The sequence below is a fragment of the Protobothrops mucrosquamatus genome, unplaced genomic scaffold (assembly GCF_001527695.2).
Source record: "Protobothrops mucrosquamatus isolate PMUCROS unplaced genomic scaffold, P.Mucros_1.0 scaffold_285, whole genome shotgun sequence".
In the NCBI taxonomy this organism is placed as follows: domain Eukaryota; kingdom Metazoa; phylum Chordata; class Lepidosauria; order Squamata; family Viperidae; genus Protobothrops; species Protobothrops mucrosquamatus.
The window spans coordinates 273,544-290,904 of NW_015386361.1; the positions used below are offsets into that span (position 1 = coordinate 273,544).

At 38.4% G+C, this 17,361-nt stretch overlaps 1 protein-coding gene across 1 annotated transcript in view; it reads left to right on the top strand.

Moving 5' to 3' along the window:
* Window positions 1–16,242, top strand: part of STXBP4 (syntaxin binding protein 4) — a 98,237-nt gene extending 81,995 nt beyond the window's left edge. The window contains exons 21-22 of the mRNA XM_029287289.1: window positions 3,579–3,636; window positions 15,710–16,242. Coding sequence (XP_029143122.1) covers window positions 3,579–3,636; window positions 15,710–15,824 — 173 coding nt within the window. The 3' untranslated portion in view covers window positions 15,825–16,242. The remainder of the gene's footprint in view (window positions 1–3,578; window positions 3,637–15,709) is intronic.
* The last annotated feature ends 1,119 nt before the right edge of the window (window positions 16,243–17,361 follow it).

Here is a 17,361-nt window from a genome sequence, read left to right on the forward strand (position 1 = left end):
CCACCCTTGCGCCCTGTCACACACAGTTGATGCTACGGGATGCGGGCAGAGGGCATGGCTGCCATGGCACTGCTGGGTCACCTGGGCGATTTGCGGCAGGCCATGGAGGCAGTGGGTAGCCTTATGGGCGGGGGAGGGGCAGGGGGGCAGTTTTTGGGCACTCGGTCTCTAAAAGGTTTGCCATCACTGACCTAGAAAATGTTTTCTTATTGGATCTATAAAAAAGAATAAAAGAGAAATCAAATCCTTCAATAGTTTCTAATTGAATTAAAGATTACAACAGTTAGAATAAAGGAATGAATATAAAGTTGATTTATCTGACTTAAGTTTTCTTTTGCAAAGTTCTGGCAACCCTTTATGGACTTTTTGCTGACACTAGGATTGAAAAGTTGATATTTTATGGATTTGTGTATAGATAAAGAATGAGATAAGAGCTGAAGAGATATCTGTTTGTAAACTTATAGGAAGAGAAGAGTTAATAAATTTGCTTATACTTGTTATGATGAAGGTTGGAAGTCCTTTATATGTTTCTTTTTGTTTTTCCTACACTTTTTATTTTTTTCTCTAAGTTTAGTTTGTATTAGTTTTACTATTGTAATCAAAATTCTTAATAAAAATTATATTTTAAAACATTGTTCAGTCAAGAGCATTTGGGTAGAAATTCAAGGAAGTGGTGACTACAATGATACTATTCTTTGCTATAAACTGCCAATCAGGCATACCTAAGGATACTCTCCTCTTGAACCAGGTAGCCAAATTTCAGGGAGAAGAAACATATTAATGACGGGAAGTAACCTGACCAGGAATGGAAAATCTCCCAGATTCCTCAGTGATCCTGCTGTTTTATTTTCCAAAAGGATGAGGAAGAGACAAGTGGATCTGTTCTCCTAGGCCAGACATGTCAAACACACGATGTCACATGACGTCGCGCAACGTATCGGAGCTTTTTCACCATTGCCGGCAATGGGGTGGGCGTGGTTTCCCGATGACGCATCCGGCCCGCAGATTTTTTATATTGTTGATCTTGAACGTTGTATGCTGCCCAGAATCGCTATGGATATCTAAAATTATTTAATAAATAATCTGGCTGTATATAAGATGTAACTTCTGGATGAATGCAAGTCTTTTATGTCTGTGTCTTCCTAATTTTTTTAACCTATAGGGAGCAATTTCACACTAATATAACTGAGCATCTGCCCAAACCAGCTGTCCCAGATTCCCTCTCTCTTGGAGAGAATTCAGGGGCATTTGCTCTGGTTGTTCGAGGGCTCTTCATTTTATTATACAATTTGAAAATACAAGTCTCAGAACACCTTTCTTCCAAAATACGCACATGCTGCACAACTGCAGGATAAACCATCAGAAAGAGGAAAGATGTATTTCAGAAACTATTCTTGTTTATTTTTAAGTTCACCCATTGTGGCTGCTTTCTCTTAGCGAACAATGAAAATAATTATGGGTAAAATAAACTCCCAATGTGGTGAAAATGTAACAATTCAATTAGCAAGTGATCTTCATTAATTTGTAGCTGATTAAGTTGATTTGCTTTTATTCTTTCATCCATTTTATTTAATATATTTGACTTCTCATCAGTATGTGTTCTCTGAAAACTTTGAGAAATCAAGAGTAAAATCCAGCTAAAATGAAGTTCAGAAAGACCAAAGTTTAAGGGCTTTGGTATCAGTCCTAATAGGGTTATTGTTGAAAACATAAGAAAACAATTGACTACGAGTCAACAAATAAGTTAAGGGCATCATCTTCATCCATGTGTTTATTCAGTTTTGACCAATGTGAGCAAAATATTTCACTTCTGAGTAAGTATGCAAAGGATTGTCATCTTTGGCATTGAATATTACTGGGGCAGGAGGACAACAACTCTCCTTAATTTGCCTCGCACGCTACAAAATACCCTCACAAAGAAATTTTGTAGAGAATGGCCTGCAGAACTAGAAAACTGTCAGGTGCAAATAAACCAGAAGCATTTATTGAATTCAAAGCACAGAAGAGTTTATTATTTCCACCTCTGTGCAAGGCTTTGGTCAACTAACAATCAAAACTAAACTGGCTCTAGATATGTGTCAACAGATTTCACGGGGGGAGGGGTTAGACTTGGGTCTCTTGTGGCAATGCAATGACTCCAAACTGATGGCTTGTTTGACTCCAGCTCCTGAAATATATTTTGGTGGGATTTCTTTTCAGATTGGCATTAGGTCAGAGATCTGTACATTAGTCTGTGCACTTGGAACTCTTCAGCTTTATGTGCTTCAGAAACAATCTGCCTACCAAAGCTTTCAGAGCCCCTTTCATAGTAGACTAAAAGCTTAACCAAGAGGAAAAGCTTTATTTTCTATCAACTAGTATTGTTGCAGATTGCCACTCGTCTAGTCTGTACTTTACAAAATGAATAGCAAGCTAACAAGAAGTCAAGGTCTCTGTTGTATACATCAGACAAAGCATGTAAACCCATGAAATCTGAATGAAGAACCATTTCTTGACTTTTGAAGGAAATTCACATTTAGTAGAGGAGAGAATTAGACAGTATAGATCAGTGGTGGTGAACCTATGGCACGGGTGCCAGAGGCGGCACTCAGAGCTCTCTCTGTGGGCACGCGTGCCGTCGCCCCAGTCCTAGGCCTTCAGCTGGGTTTTATAAAATCTTTTCGCTTTAGGCCTCCGCCGCTGTGTGCAAAAAAAACCAAAAGGGTTCAATCAGTCAATTTCAACTTCTTACGGGGAAAAAAAAGATCTTGCAAAGTTGAAATTGATTGGTTGAACTTTTTAGTCCCACCCAGTCTGCCGTTACCACTGCAGCCATGCCCACCCAATGGGCCACACCCAGCCAATGGGACACACCCACCCGGCACTCGACGATGCATAAGTGGGTTTTGGGTTGCAATTTGGGCACTCAGTCTCTAAAAGGTTCGCCATCACTGGTATAGATCAAAACCACCAGCAGGGTTTTCACATCTAATATTTTAGCATTACCAAGCACTACAGCTCACTATTAGAACTTTTCTAGTGGTGAGTTCTCTGTTTCAGCTCCTTGTTGCCAATACTTGTTTGCCTACATTTTCTGAGTGAAGAAGCAAACAAGCAGTCAGGACCAGAAACATAGCGGAGAAGCTTCTGTTTCCATTTCTCTTTCTGCTTTGGGTCCAAAGTAAGAAAGCAAAAATGAAGAGTTGCAGCAGGAGTGAAAGCAACGGAGACTGTCAGACAAACATGCAAACCAGGAGCTCGCCCTCTTTGAAAGTGATGGGTCTTTCAGAATTGGGCCTTAGGACATGTTCCTACCATACATTTAAAACTAATGGTGTAGAAGGATAGCTCCTGTCATAGCCAGGATGCTCAGATGAGAGCACGTTATTTGTAGGAAGTAAGGATCAATGTGTTGATGTAAAGACTTGTCATCTGCCTTTAAGTTCTTATGCTGATTATTTCTTAACTCTGTGCCTTGCAATATATTGTCTTGAAATGAAATAGTTTGATGTAGATATAACATGTCTGAATGTGAAGTTTGTTGGACTGAGAGTGATTCATTCTGTTTTTATCCATGTCTTACCTCCCCCTTGACTTAGGTCTGCCTTATGGGTGGGAAAAAGCGTATACAGCAGATGGAATCAAATACTTCATCAAGTAAGTACATCACTTTCAGAAGGCAGTTATAAAATAGATATATAAAATAAAGGTTTATAGTGCGTATGGCCACTAAGAATATGATCACCATGCTAGTAAAAGCATAGAAATATGCTCTAGCTGGCACATACTTTGCAAGATCTTGGTAATGCATATCTGTAGAAATTTTGGGCATAGAAATGAGAATTATCTTTTAAAAATCAAGGGAAGCTTCTACTGATAGCATTTCTGTTATTGTGTTGTCTTCAAATTCTGTAAATCTTTTGCCTTTTACTAAGGATTTCCAGGGACAGGAACATTTTTACTGTGTTAGTTAGTTAAAAACTCTTTTCAGAATGCAGCTTAGAGGCTGGTCAATAAAGGTTATTCTGCTTCTTAGCATTTTGTTTCTATAAAAGTACGGGAACTATTTCTTCTTTCTGTCCTACACCTCCTTCACAATGGGGTGGGGATTGAGGTTGGTACCAGATGAGTTGTGTGCTTGTTTTTTATATTAATCAATGTCATGTCATCACTCAAAAGGTGTTATGCATTTATCAACAGCAAACTTTTATCACTGAAACAAAATGAATGTGTGAAATTTCATCTCACTCAATTCAAACAAATGACATTTAAAGATTTCCTCCAAAGCGTCAGGTAGAAGTGATACTGAGAAATATATTTTTGCAAAAGTCTAAAATAGGTTACTAATCCTCAGGAAGGATGGTGATCTCTCCCTTCTGCTCCCCCCTCCTCTTCTCTCCTCTCTCCTTAAAAATTAATATTGGTCCATTTTCTCATTTGTCATTTAAATCTTTGGTAATTAACAGTTTCTCTTAATAAGCTTCATTTGGAACAGACCAGTCCTGAAAGAATTTCGCAGACAGAAGCACTCTTAAAATAAATGTAATGGGCTGAAACAGGAGCCAGGACTGCCAAAAGGTCTCAAAAATTTAAAGAAATTTTTCAAAATTACATGTACATAATAAATATACACTAGCATCTTAAAAATAGTGACACAACATTTCCATTTATACAACACAGTCTTTATGAGTAAACATCAAAATTTCAGTCAGCTAATCCCGAAGAGAATGTGGCAAATTTTCTTTAGATTAGAACATACAGTGCACTTTTATGTTGTAGAGGAGCCAGAAGATTGAGGCCATATGGCACATATTTTCCTGACGGTTAGAACAATTAATCAGTGGAACAACCTGCCTCCAGAAGTGGTAAATGCTCCAACACTGGAAGTTTTTAAGGAGAGACTGGACAGCCATTTGTCTGAAATGGTATAGGGTTTCCTGCCTGAGCAGGGGTTTGGACGAGATGACCTCCAAGGTCCCTTCCAACTTTTTTTTATTGTTGTTGTTGTTGTTGTTGTTGTTGTTATTATTATTATTATTATTATTATTATTATTATTATATAGTTTGGAACTGCTCCCAATATTGCCTTTTTGGTGTTATTTGCTTCACTCGTAGCTTGTATATATTTGGCTGTTCCTGGGATATGGGTAGAAGTAGTTTGTTCCTCTTTTATCAGAACTGTCCACTGCTAAATAAAAGAGGCTTTAAATCTCCTAGTACTAAACAGTATCACATTAAACAATAAGCAGAACTTCCAATAAGATGACCAGAAAAGAGGAGTTGGCACTTCACTGGATGTCATCCGTTAGGTAGTTTTGGGATTGTTTTGCGTGGTCGCTTCTACACACCTGAGAACATTTTTTTAGTTTGGAGGTTTATTTACAATAACTATTTGAGAGAGAGAGAGAGGCAGATTAAACCAAAAGGAAAACCAAATGAGAGGGATGGTCCTCAGTAAACAAATTGGAGCTCAGCAGATATTCAGTCTTCAGGGACTTCTCCTTCACATAATAGTAGAATATTCTGTGGGAGGACTTCTGTCAAATAGCAGGAGAAACACTATTTTTAAGCTAGAACATTTTAGACTGGCTTCTGCCTGCCTCAGCAAAGAGTTAATGACAAGATGAAAGTGCCTTTGTGAGAATACCTCCTCAACAAACTGTTACTTGGTGTCCTTGCGCTGTGTCAAACAGGATGTATGGAAGAATCCATAGACAGGCATGAGTCAGCAGTCATCTCTCAAGGCCAATCAGTTATCCAGACCACAACCAAAAATTGCTGCCATCTTAAAAAAAAAGATTTCTTTTCCTTAAAAAAGAAGGTTCTCAAAAAGTATTTTTAATCAGATGGTCCCATACAGGCTTTAGTTTAGCACATATATACATTATATAAAGAAAAAATAGTGGAAGAAGTAAATTTCAGTCTGTTCTTTCAGTCTTTGGTATTTGAAATAGCTGCAGTTATGAGGGTCTTAAAATTATTTTCTGCTGTTCTGTTTCCAGTGAACAAAATTAGGAACATGACTTGGTTGTCATGGTAATTATAATTCCCCATATCATTCTAACTTTTAATCTACTATGCCTGAATCCTTCAGTTTATAGCTTGGGGCTATTCTCTCAATTGCATTTCAACTGAAGGTGATGGGTTAAATTAGATTTCATTATTGTAGGGCAGTGATGGCGAACCTTTTAGAGACCAAGTGCCCAAAAACTGGCCCCAACCCTGCTCCACCCCCTGCTCCGCCCCCACCCCACCTGCCCACAGGGCCACTCACCATCTCCAGGGCCCGCTGCAGATCGCCCAGCAGCGCCATGGCAGCCATGCCCTCTGCCCGCGCCCGGCAGCATCAACTGTGCGCGATGGGGCGTGAAGGCAGAGTCTTGTCTACGCTGCCTGGCTGCCATGTCCTTGGCTGCGCTGCTCTGCATGGGCCACACTCGGGGGCAACTCTTCTCCAGGAGGGCTGCTGGTGAGGAGGGGGTCACGGGGGGAAGCAAGGCTGGGGCAACGGCACATGTGCCCACAGAGAGGGCTCTGAGTGCCGCCTCTGGTACCCGTGCCATAGGTTCACCACCACTGTTGTAGGGAACGATACTAGTAAATGCAAGGGTATTATTAACTCAGCAGATCTCTTGAATCCATACGTTTCAATAACAATGAATGCAATAAATGCTTTATAAAAATGGCATCTGACTATTTTAAAACTGGAATAGTAAAGTCAACTCTTCTTCAAGTTTGAAATTGACTCATGCTGACCACACAGGGACAGCCATATTATTTTCTTGGCAGTGTTGTTAAGACACTTTCTGGAATGTTCTTTCAGTTTCCCAAACAAACCTACGCTTCTGAAATATACTGGTGATCTCTTATTACAGGCTGGCTTATGTTTGTATTGGAAAAGAACATGTTTCTGTCTATTAATATAGAAATATGTTCTAAAACAAAGGTATATAGCATAATTTATTAGGTGCTTTATTACATATGTCATAAGAGTTAATTACTTAATCTGAGATGTCAAACTTTTGTATAGATTACCCAATCTCTCTGTTAAAGTTGTTCTAGAACTTTAATTTGCATTATTTGCTAAGAGTGGCATATAAAATAATATTTGATCCTATAGTTATGCTATATGATCGCCAACATGATCACCAACATCTGATAACGGATATGGCACAAGAAGAAGATAGTTATGCTTGAGCTATAGGAGACTGCCACACAATTCAGTGTGAGCTTTCTTGCACAGAATCTTTTAGAATGAGTGGAGACTACAAAGTAACTAATGATTTGCACAGATTTTATTCAGTAAGACAAACATTTGAAAAAGACCATCCTTATAGGTATTCCCTTTGGAGTTTCCCATTAGGCCATGCAATATGGGCTGACATAATGAAGCTGCAACTAAGTATGTGACTAATTTTTCTACTGCAGTCATTGAATCAGCCTTCTTTTGGTGCATAGCAATATTTAGTTATAATTCTATTCTGCCCATTTTCCACAATATTACAATTTTAAAAGGAAAAGCTCATAAAAAGACAAATCTTTTTCAATCCAATTTTCCCTGACAATGCCTGTGTGTAGTTGTGTGTATAATTATGGGACCAAGAGCAGCATATGCATAATTACGAGAAGCACATACTGAATGACAATTGGTTTCTAATATTCTTATTAGCCTGAAAAGTGGAAGACTTAGGTCAGTGATGGCGAACCTTTTAGAGACCGAGTGCCCAAACTGCAACCCAAAACCCACTTATGCATCGTCGGGTGCCAGGTGGGCGTGGCCCATTGGATGGTTGTGGCCCATTGGGTGGGCGTGGCTGCGGTGATAACAGCAGACTGGGTGGGACTAAAAAGTTCAATCAATCAATTCCAACTTTGCAAGATCTTTTTTTTTCCCGCGAGAAGTTGAAATTGACTGATTGATTGAACCTTTTTTTTGTGTGTGTACACGGTGGCGGAGGCCTAAAGCAAAAAGGTTTTATAAAACCCAGCTGAAGGCCTAGGACTGGGGCGACGGCGCGCGTGCCCACAGAGAGGGCTCTGAGTGCCGCCTCTGGCACCCGTGCCATAGGTTCGCCACCACTGACTTAGGTCAATTCGAAAACGTAGCTCAACTACAGTCATACCTCAGCACTCAACTGCTCCAAACTCTTCAAATTCGGTATTTGACGCATTTTGAAGCAGAAATCATGTCCTGGCACTCGTCTTTCTTCCAATCATTGACACACAAGGAAGAACTTGCTGACGTCAGCTGCTTCATGACTTGCTATTTCTTCCAGTTGAAATGGTCACATGATAAGTCATGTGGTTTTCTTAGTACCCATCTGTTTTAGTATTGCATCTTCTGGAATGAATTACCAATGAGTACCAAGGTACCATTGTACATTTTTTCCTATTCCTCCTCTTCATTCTCAAGGACATCCAGGATAAGGACTGTATTGCTTAAACTGAATGATGGTAAATGGTTTTAAAGTTGATTGCATACGTCTGATATAATGCAGCTAAAGCTTAATTGAAAGTTTATGCATTCTGTGGTGATTATGTTCAATTCATATCCTGTGTTTTGCAGCTTTTTTTGATTAATATTCAAGCACATTTCTGCAAAAATAAGCGATTGAAGTGTAAACCAAAGAGAAATAGGGTAAGGTATTTAATATGGCGTGAAGCTTCGTTTTGCAAAGTTTGGATTCATTCCTGTTATTAGAACATATTACACAAAAGGAGGAAAGATACAGAATTATGTACCCAATTGATGTAAAATATAAAAATTGGCTTTTCCTTGGTGAAAAACTTATTTTTTTATATACCAAGTATGCATAATAGTGAATGGCCTTCCCAGATAATCTCACAAACCATGCAGTAAAGAAAATAGTACTGTAGCTTTATGTGTACTGTATCACAGGCAGAATTTTTTTTTTGTCCCCATCAATCAGCAATGCTTACAAAGTCCCTACTATTCTTTCGTAGATACTATTGCTCACATCTGTATACATTTTTTTAAAATCTGCTTTTTCAAAAAAAGAAAGCTCCATCTTTTTGATTTATATGGGCTATCACTGTTGGCAGTCCAGGAATGATATTTTGGAACTAACAAACGTTCCTGGAAACCACAGTTCAAATTACAATTTGTATGAACTATAAATATTTGAGGCCTTTCTTTGGAGAAAAATAGGTGTTGCGTCTCTTATCTAATCTCTGCAATGTGTGAAGAGCCTCTTCCTCCTCATATATAATGAAACCGGGATGGACAGGTGTGCCAAAATATTGGCACTTCTTTACTTTTCCCCAAAGTGTTTCAATTTGTCATGAAAGTGGTTGAAACTTACACAAATAAATGGCATCTACCTTCTAGAATCCATAGTTATGTAGCAGACACATTGTTTATGATGAACAATTTAACATATTCTTGTCAATAATAAAATGTAAGCATAAAAGATTGGATTTCAGAGATAGGAGAGTTAGCAATTTCTTTTTGAAAAATTATATATTTGGTAAATCAGAAAATATCACATTATTTCTTGAGTATTTTGAATAGGCTTGGTTAAAATTAAAAGCCTTTACTTTTTAAATATTTACAAAATCAGGTGACCTTGGGATATAGCTGTAATTATAGAGTCTTTTGTACAGCGTTTTCTAAAGTGTTTCTTTATTTGCTGTACAGTAAATTATTTTTATTTCATATTATTTTATGCATGTCTGTCTGAAAATGGATCAGTAAAAATTGACATAGTCGAAAGGATGAAATAGCATGCCTGCAATTCCTGTGATCTGGGCTATCTCAAAAGGGGTATAATTACAGCATCTTGAAAGCCTGTCTACATTTCAATTTATCCCCTCTTGCACTAAAAAAATCAAGGAGGAGTTATTGTCAGTTTCTTATGCTTGCTTCAATTCAGGACTATCCAGTTGTTTCTCCAAATCCATCATTAATGGTTCTTTTGTACCAAAGTCATCTCTGGATTCCTTTACAAATACATTGCAAAGGGGCAAAAGTTGAGAGGGAAAGACTAGACAATGGAGTAATGCAGTGAAAAGTTACATGGGAGACAATTTACAAGCATGATGGCACATGTCACAATAGAGAAAGAAGTTCTGAAAGTTTGTTGGAGCCCATAATAGACCTATTGTGAGGGCAAAGTAGACATCTGAGCTTCTTCCCATTGTCTGCCAGAAATGCATTTCTGGATTCTATGTCAAGCAGCGTAGAATTTGCACAAAAGAATTAATGGCCACAAGTCTGACATAAGGACTCAACAAGCATAAAGTAATAATGGAGCATTTTAACTTCCCAGGACATCCTAATAGAAATCTCAGAGAAGCAATTTTGGAACAAAGAAACTTTGCCGGCACAACTAAGCACAAGAGGTTTTAGGTAATTTCAGAGAGTCTGAATAAACACAATGGATTTATAACACATTACAATTTTAATTGATAAAATACTCTTTAACAGGTGCCATCAGATTTTTTTCCCCTGATTTTTGAATATTATAAAAACCTGCTGGGCCTGAATTAAGAGGTATACCATTCCTGAGGTATAATAATGATTTAGTTCCCAGCTGTGTTTTTCAAAACATCTGCTTGGAGGAGCTTGACTGGCAGGTTGAGTATTACTAATGAAAGAATGGGCATAACAACATGAAAATGGACTACAGCAATTTAATACAAAGGAAAGATTAGTGCAATACTGGCTTTTCTGCAATTTCCTACATAGTGAAGCACAGTCAGAAATAAATTGATTCAGCTTCCAGACAGATGATGATGTCTAGAAAACAGATCTGAAGCTGGTGCAAAATAAAATGTGGAATTTTCAGGAATTCAGGAAAGACACTTCAAAAATCCTTGGTTTTTTTCTCATCCATCTAGTTAAGCCACCGGCAATCTAAGCAAAACTCCAAAATGCCAAATTACATCAACTAAATTCTGAAATTTCCTTGCTTATCTAGTCACATTCAGAATATATTTTTGCCACTTGTTGCCAATACTTTATCAATCTGCTTTCTGCATCCTTAGTGTCCTTATCTCTTTTTTGAAATCTGGCTGTATGTCCTGAGCATTATTTGAATCTGCTTGTCCCCTGCTATATGTCTATTCCATTTTTCATTTATCCTTTATTTTTCTGTAATAGGCCAGATTCTGAAGCAAAGATAGGTAGGATCAGAGCAAGACAAATCCTGCTGATATTTTTTTTCATACCCAATAATTATTTAAGAATCAAGAAAAACTATTCTGCATGACTTGTTGAGTCATTGACATTTCCTTAGCTATATAGAAATAGACAACTATGGATTAGCAAAAAAGCAGTGGAAGTGAAAGTAACTTTGTTACTTCCCATGGGCTTCTCCATTGAGTTTCCTTATGGAAAGCTGGAAGGGAGCATCAAAAACCTTTCTTCCTTCCACCCTTCTTTCTCACTGTTCTTCCTTCCTTCTCATCCTTCCTCCATCCCTCCTTCCCATCCTTCCTCCCTCTCTTCCACCCTTTCCTCACTTCCTCTCTTCCTGCCTTCCTTCCTCCCTCCCTCTCTTTCACCCTTCTTTGCCTCCTTTCTTTCCTCCCTCCCTTCTCCCCTCCCTCCCTCCCTCCTCCTTCCCTTTCTTCCTCACTGCTCCTCCCTCTTCCTAATTGACTTCTTTCCTCCTTCCCTGCCATTAACTATCTTCCCTCCTTCCTTTCCTTTCTTCCCTAGAACTCCTTCCTGATTCCCCATTTTGCTTGTGGGAAGCTTGCAGGGAGACAGTGAGTGGGGAAGCCAGCAGGAAGTTGCAAGGCCAGCAGGCAGATAAGTGACTGCTTCTGGATGGGGGAGGGATCAAGGGTTTGCAGGTCAGCAATGGTAGATGGAAGTGCACAAGCAGTGCCTTGCGGGCTGGGAAGGGTGTGTGGGTGTGCACTAGAGATGGCAAGTGATTTGGGGAGGGATCATAGGTGGATGGCATAGGTTGGAAAAGGTTCCCCAGGATGCACAAGAAGTGCTGTGTGGATTGGGGAGGGCGCATGAGATGCAGGGCATGTTAAGAAGGGTTTGTGGAGGTTACAGAAGTAAGAGGTACCATGCAGGTCAACTAGGGTGTCGGAACAGGTTAAGAAGAATAGGGGTAGGAGGTGCCATGCCAGTCCCAAATGGCCCATGGGGGGGAGGGCTGCATGGGCTCTGGAAGCGATCTAGTGAAGAGAAGAGGTTGAGGAAAACTTGTGGAGAAAGAATTAAGGTGAACTTCAGAAAAAGGATTTCTCCCCCCCCCCCCCAGATTTGGCTCCATTTACAAGTGCAGGGTTTAGAGTAGATTGAATATTTGACGAAACACAGGATAAAGGAAACAGTGTTCAGTGCCTTAAGAAGTAACCATTTTTATTCTTTCAGAGCTTTTGTGAATTGCTTCAAGAGGGCTTTTATAGGTGTCTTCACTAATGGAAGGCTGAAAAGAGCAAGGGTGATAAGAATATGCAATATTTTATGAAGGGATGAGAAGCATAGAGGCAGCATTAGCCATAAAGAAAGTGACCACAGTGTCCTTGTCAATTCTATGCAATAAAACTCAAGACCAGCAATATCCTGTTTACAGCTGTGAGAAAGGAAAATGTTTACATGCACAGTTGCAGGAAAGGAAAGGAGTGAAAATGGAAGGCTTACTTGACATTAAGCCATTTTTTTAAAAAAAAACAAAGTTTGATTTTATTCTTATGTCTGCCCATCTAGCAAATATGCCTCTGGCTATCTAAAATTTTTTAGAAACAGTATAAAACAAACTAGCCAAAAGCAAGGACAAGCATGCTATGTCAACCAAGGAAACTAGGAACCAACCCATCTGGACTGAACTATCCTCTTAACCTCCAGGCCTGGGAAAATAGCCAGTTCTTAAGAGCTTTCCAAAAAGCCAAATTAACCCTAACTGTGCCCTATTAAGTGCCATAACCGAAAAGGCACTAAATAGAAATATATCTGCCCTAACTCAGTTTTCTATCTTTGATGTGATGGAAACTGACCTCTGATAAAAAGATAATGCAGGGAACTTGATACTAGTGGCAAATAGTTTTTTTTCCTTTCCATCTCTCCTAAAATCAGCATGTATCTTTTCTATAATATTGCTTGGGAACTTTTAAAGTAGGTTTTACTACAAACTCTGCCTAGAATTTGAGAAATTTTAATTGTGGAAGACATCATCCAAAGATCCTACATAAAATGTCTTCTGAAACGTCAGGTATGTTCTTTGGCTTTTTTAGTACTCATTTTGCCACGTTTCCACAATGAAAGAGTTCCTTTTTACCCTTCTTTGACCTTGCAAATACCAGCCCCCTTCCCAGCACAGGCTACCTTTCCCCCCAAATAGCAAAATCAAACTTGAATTAACCTGTGCGATAATGGTCACTGAAGCTTAAACATATCTGGAAAGCCACCGTTGAATGTACAAAATGTTAATAATTAAGCAAGTGATTACACTGTGCTGCTGACTAAAGGACCAGAGTATTTGAGAATATGTACACTAGGAGAAACAAAAGAGTTCTAATTATTCTGAACTAAAAATATCCGAATTAAATTCTGCTTTAGCAAAAACAAGACTAAATAGATGTTGAAGAAAACACAGAATTTTCTTTGATCTCATTCTGCAATTACCTTTGCAGTTTTGAAGTATTGTGTAATTTTTCTCGTTGGATTTTTTTTTTGTATTTATCACATCTATTGACTTTTTTCTTGCCAGATTTGGCTCCATTTGTAGGTAGCCCTCAATTGGAACTGGTCTTAAATCAAGGTATACATGTGATTGGGCCCATTTTTACAATATTTTTTGCGGCAGTCATTAAATGAACCCATTCTTCTGAATGGTTGTCTTTTGCCTGGAAAATAGAGGTCACGTGACTGTAACACTGCAGCAAGCCATAAATCTGTGCCAGTTGTCATGTGCCCGAAGTGCAGTCACATAACTGCGGGAAGCACATTTTACAACAGCTGGAAGTATTTCATAGGCTTTATAGATGGTTTCTTGAGTGATAGATGGTAAATGGATGTAGATCTGGTTATATTTAGAACAAATATTGTGTATTGTAGACATGAATATGTGCATAATGTATGTAAACAATGCCATGTTGACCTCTGAGAATGCTAACAATTTACACATAGATTATGTGATGCAACAAGAAGTACAGATCTGAAAATTTAGGTATCAAAGACCAAGGTAAATTGTTTGTTTGATTGAGAAGAAAAATGGAGTGAACCATTTCAATTTATAAGCAAGCAGATTAAGTTCTGTACTCTTTTCTGAAGAAATGGAAAAAATTAAGATGTGCAAATATTGGTAATGTGCTAGCACGAACATTTAAACAAGTGAAAATATAAAAGAACATGCTTCCACTATTGTTGTATTGATGTGAGAGTTGACACATGAGGAGAAATATGGAAACAGTAGAAATGGAATAATTAATGAAAGACTTTGTGTGTTAAAAAAAAGAAGAATTAGCATCAGGAATGAATCAGTGCTTAATAAAAAATGGAGTGAATGTAAAAATAAGTTAACCAATACATTTGGGTTTGATCATATAGAGAATTTATGAATACCTAATTGCATAAGAGGAGGAATGAATAAGTTAAGAGGAAGAGGAAGAACAAAAAAGTCATTGTAATGAAAGAATGGTTTGAAAGGATCAAAAGATGGAGAAGAGTGATGGTGAATAGTGTTAGTATAAATTAGATTTAATTTCCCTTTTCTGATCTTCTGCCTAAGTTGATCAAATTTAGAGAGAAAATCAGAGAACATTTCAATCAAGTGGATTAGGAAGCTATAAATTCATTGATACATTTGGGGCTTGCCAAAAAAGATTATGCTGTGGCATTCTATTTTTCAGAATGCCAACCAGACAGCCATGACATTTGTGCATATGTGTGTTGTGTGGTTGGTGCCAATTGGCTACATAAGGATTTATAAATAACAAATTCACTATTAGTTATTCAATATTTTTCTTATAGCTGGGAAGAGCAGATGGGAATTAGCCAGATAAGTGGCTGTGTTCACCAACAGGTAGATTGTGGCCTAAATCTAAATCAGAGTCAAGAGCTAGGAGGAATGTCTTAGGCCAGGGGTGTCAAACTGCCGGCCCACCGGCCGGTTTCATCATACCAAAGCCGCAATGCAAAAAGTCACAATACGTCGTGACATGTCACGTGACATGATGAGTTTGACACCCGTGCCTTAGGCAAAACACTGGGAGAGAAGCTATCACACTTTTTTATTTCTATGAGGAGCAAAGTAAGTTTTATTTCTATTTACTGGAATAAAATATAAAACTTAACACTATTATTCAAATAACCATTCTTAAAAATAAACTGACATTCATGAATAAATTGCATATCAGATAACATTGGGTCAAATTCTGAGATTATACTTTCAGTTTGCGAAGTTCTTGAATGTTATCTTTGAAGATGCTTCCGGACCTTTTTCAACTGAACTATTCAAATATCTTTTTGTCCAATTAATATTTGCATGGCTATTCCTCCTCCATAAATAATTTTGCTTTTTAAAACAACCCAAATTGTGTATTTCTCAATATTGAAATACATATTCCTCTTCACCTTTTCGTTGGCAAAGCAATTGAATCATTACCCAATAAATCTATCTCCCTATATCACTTTTAGTTTTTCACAACTTTAGGCTAACTTGTTTCAAAACATTTGGCATACTTTATTGGCGGGTATGATTTGAAGCTGATCTCTCAGAATAATGATTGTTGGTTTGTTTTCTAGCCATGTGACACAAACAACATCTTGGATCCATCCTGTCACTAATGTCCTTGCCTTGTCATGCTTGGAAGGGAACGTGGATGATGGTTTCCGAGAGCTTCCGGATCCCCAAACCTGAGACCATAGATGAAAGACAAGCTGCTTCCAACAATTTATTCATCAACAGAAATAAATTAAAGTTTAGTTATTGTTTCTGTGTAACAGATTACCAGGGTAAACAATTGCCCTCACAGGATCAGTATTATACAGAAGAACCAGTTTCATATTCCAAGAGCTTTTCAATATTGTTTATGTCCTTCCCATTACCAATTCATATTCTTGCGAATCAACCACGGACAACTTCTTGCATTCCTGATCATTATTGCTGATAACAGATGAGAGGTGCTATATCTGGCCCAAGAGCTGAATTGTTTCTTACTGTGTGTTATTCGATAGTGCTGAGTCCCTCAAGCTAGTCCTACCATGAGGTAGATTTAAGAGACTAGGTTCAGAAAGTTTGGGGGTATAGAAAGGTAACAAAAACAGTTGATTTGGGAGTTTTGTTTTGGTGCCTTTGAGTCAATATTGACTCCTGGTGACTTTGGACAAGCCCATGAAGGTTTTTTTGGCAAGATTTTGGAAGTGGTTTGCTCTTGCCTTCTTCCTAGGGCTGAGAGAAAGAGAGAGACTGGCCCAAGGTCACCCAGCTGGCTTTGTGCCTAAGAAGGCAAGGCTAAAATTCAGTCTCTAGATTTCTAGCCTGGTGCCTTCACCAGTTCACTAGATTGGCTCTCCTGTTATTTACTTATCTATTGCATTTTTACTAGAAGAGACGGAGGTGGAGGGGTTCGCTTAAAAATATACTTCCTGCAAACCTGAAGTATATCTTTGAGTAATTTCCACCCGAGTGAGCACTATTTGTTCTCCTAGATCTGGAAATATCAGCCTAGCCACTCTTTATATCTGATAGAGTAAGCTGTAGCTCACAAAAGCTTATGGCGTTTAATAAAATGTATTAGTCAGATTGCTTCTGACACTTTGCCACCATAGACTAGCATGGCTGTCTTCTTAATGTCTCTACCAAATTAATGATGTATCAGTCGTGCAACTCTTTAGTCCCATACGTTTCCAAACAGTTATCAATACATAAACATAAGTAATTAGCAGAGCAGTTTTATGCTCAGCCATAGTAACATTTTAGCAATCTGGAGATGTTTTGGTTTTTTAAAAAAAACCTATTAATTAATAGCTCTTCAGAAGTAGGTCGCTATGTCCAGTGTATTTCTTTATCCTAGCATCATATTGCTGGTCAGATAAGTTCCAGTCACTTCACATGTTTACTGACATGTCATGAAAGCAGATTATGTTCTGTTTAAAAGCAAAATATATTCCAGCCTTGACTTACTTTCTTTTATAAATTACAACATGTATTTACATTATGCAGGCAAATGCAAATGGAATATGTCAGTGATGGCGAACCTTTTAGAGACCGAGTGCCCAAACTGCAACCCAAAACCCACTTATGCATCTTCAAGTGCCGGTGGGTGTGGCCCATTGGGTGGGTGTGGCCAATTGGGTGGGCATGGCTGCCGTGGTAACGGCAGACTGGGTGGGACTAAAAAGTTCAATCAATTCCAACTTTGCAAGAACTTTTTTTTCCCGCGAGAAGTTGAAAT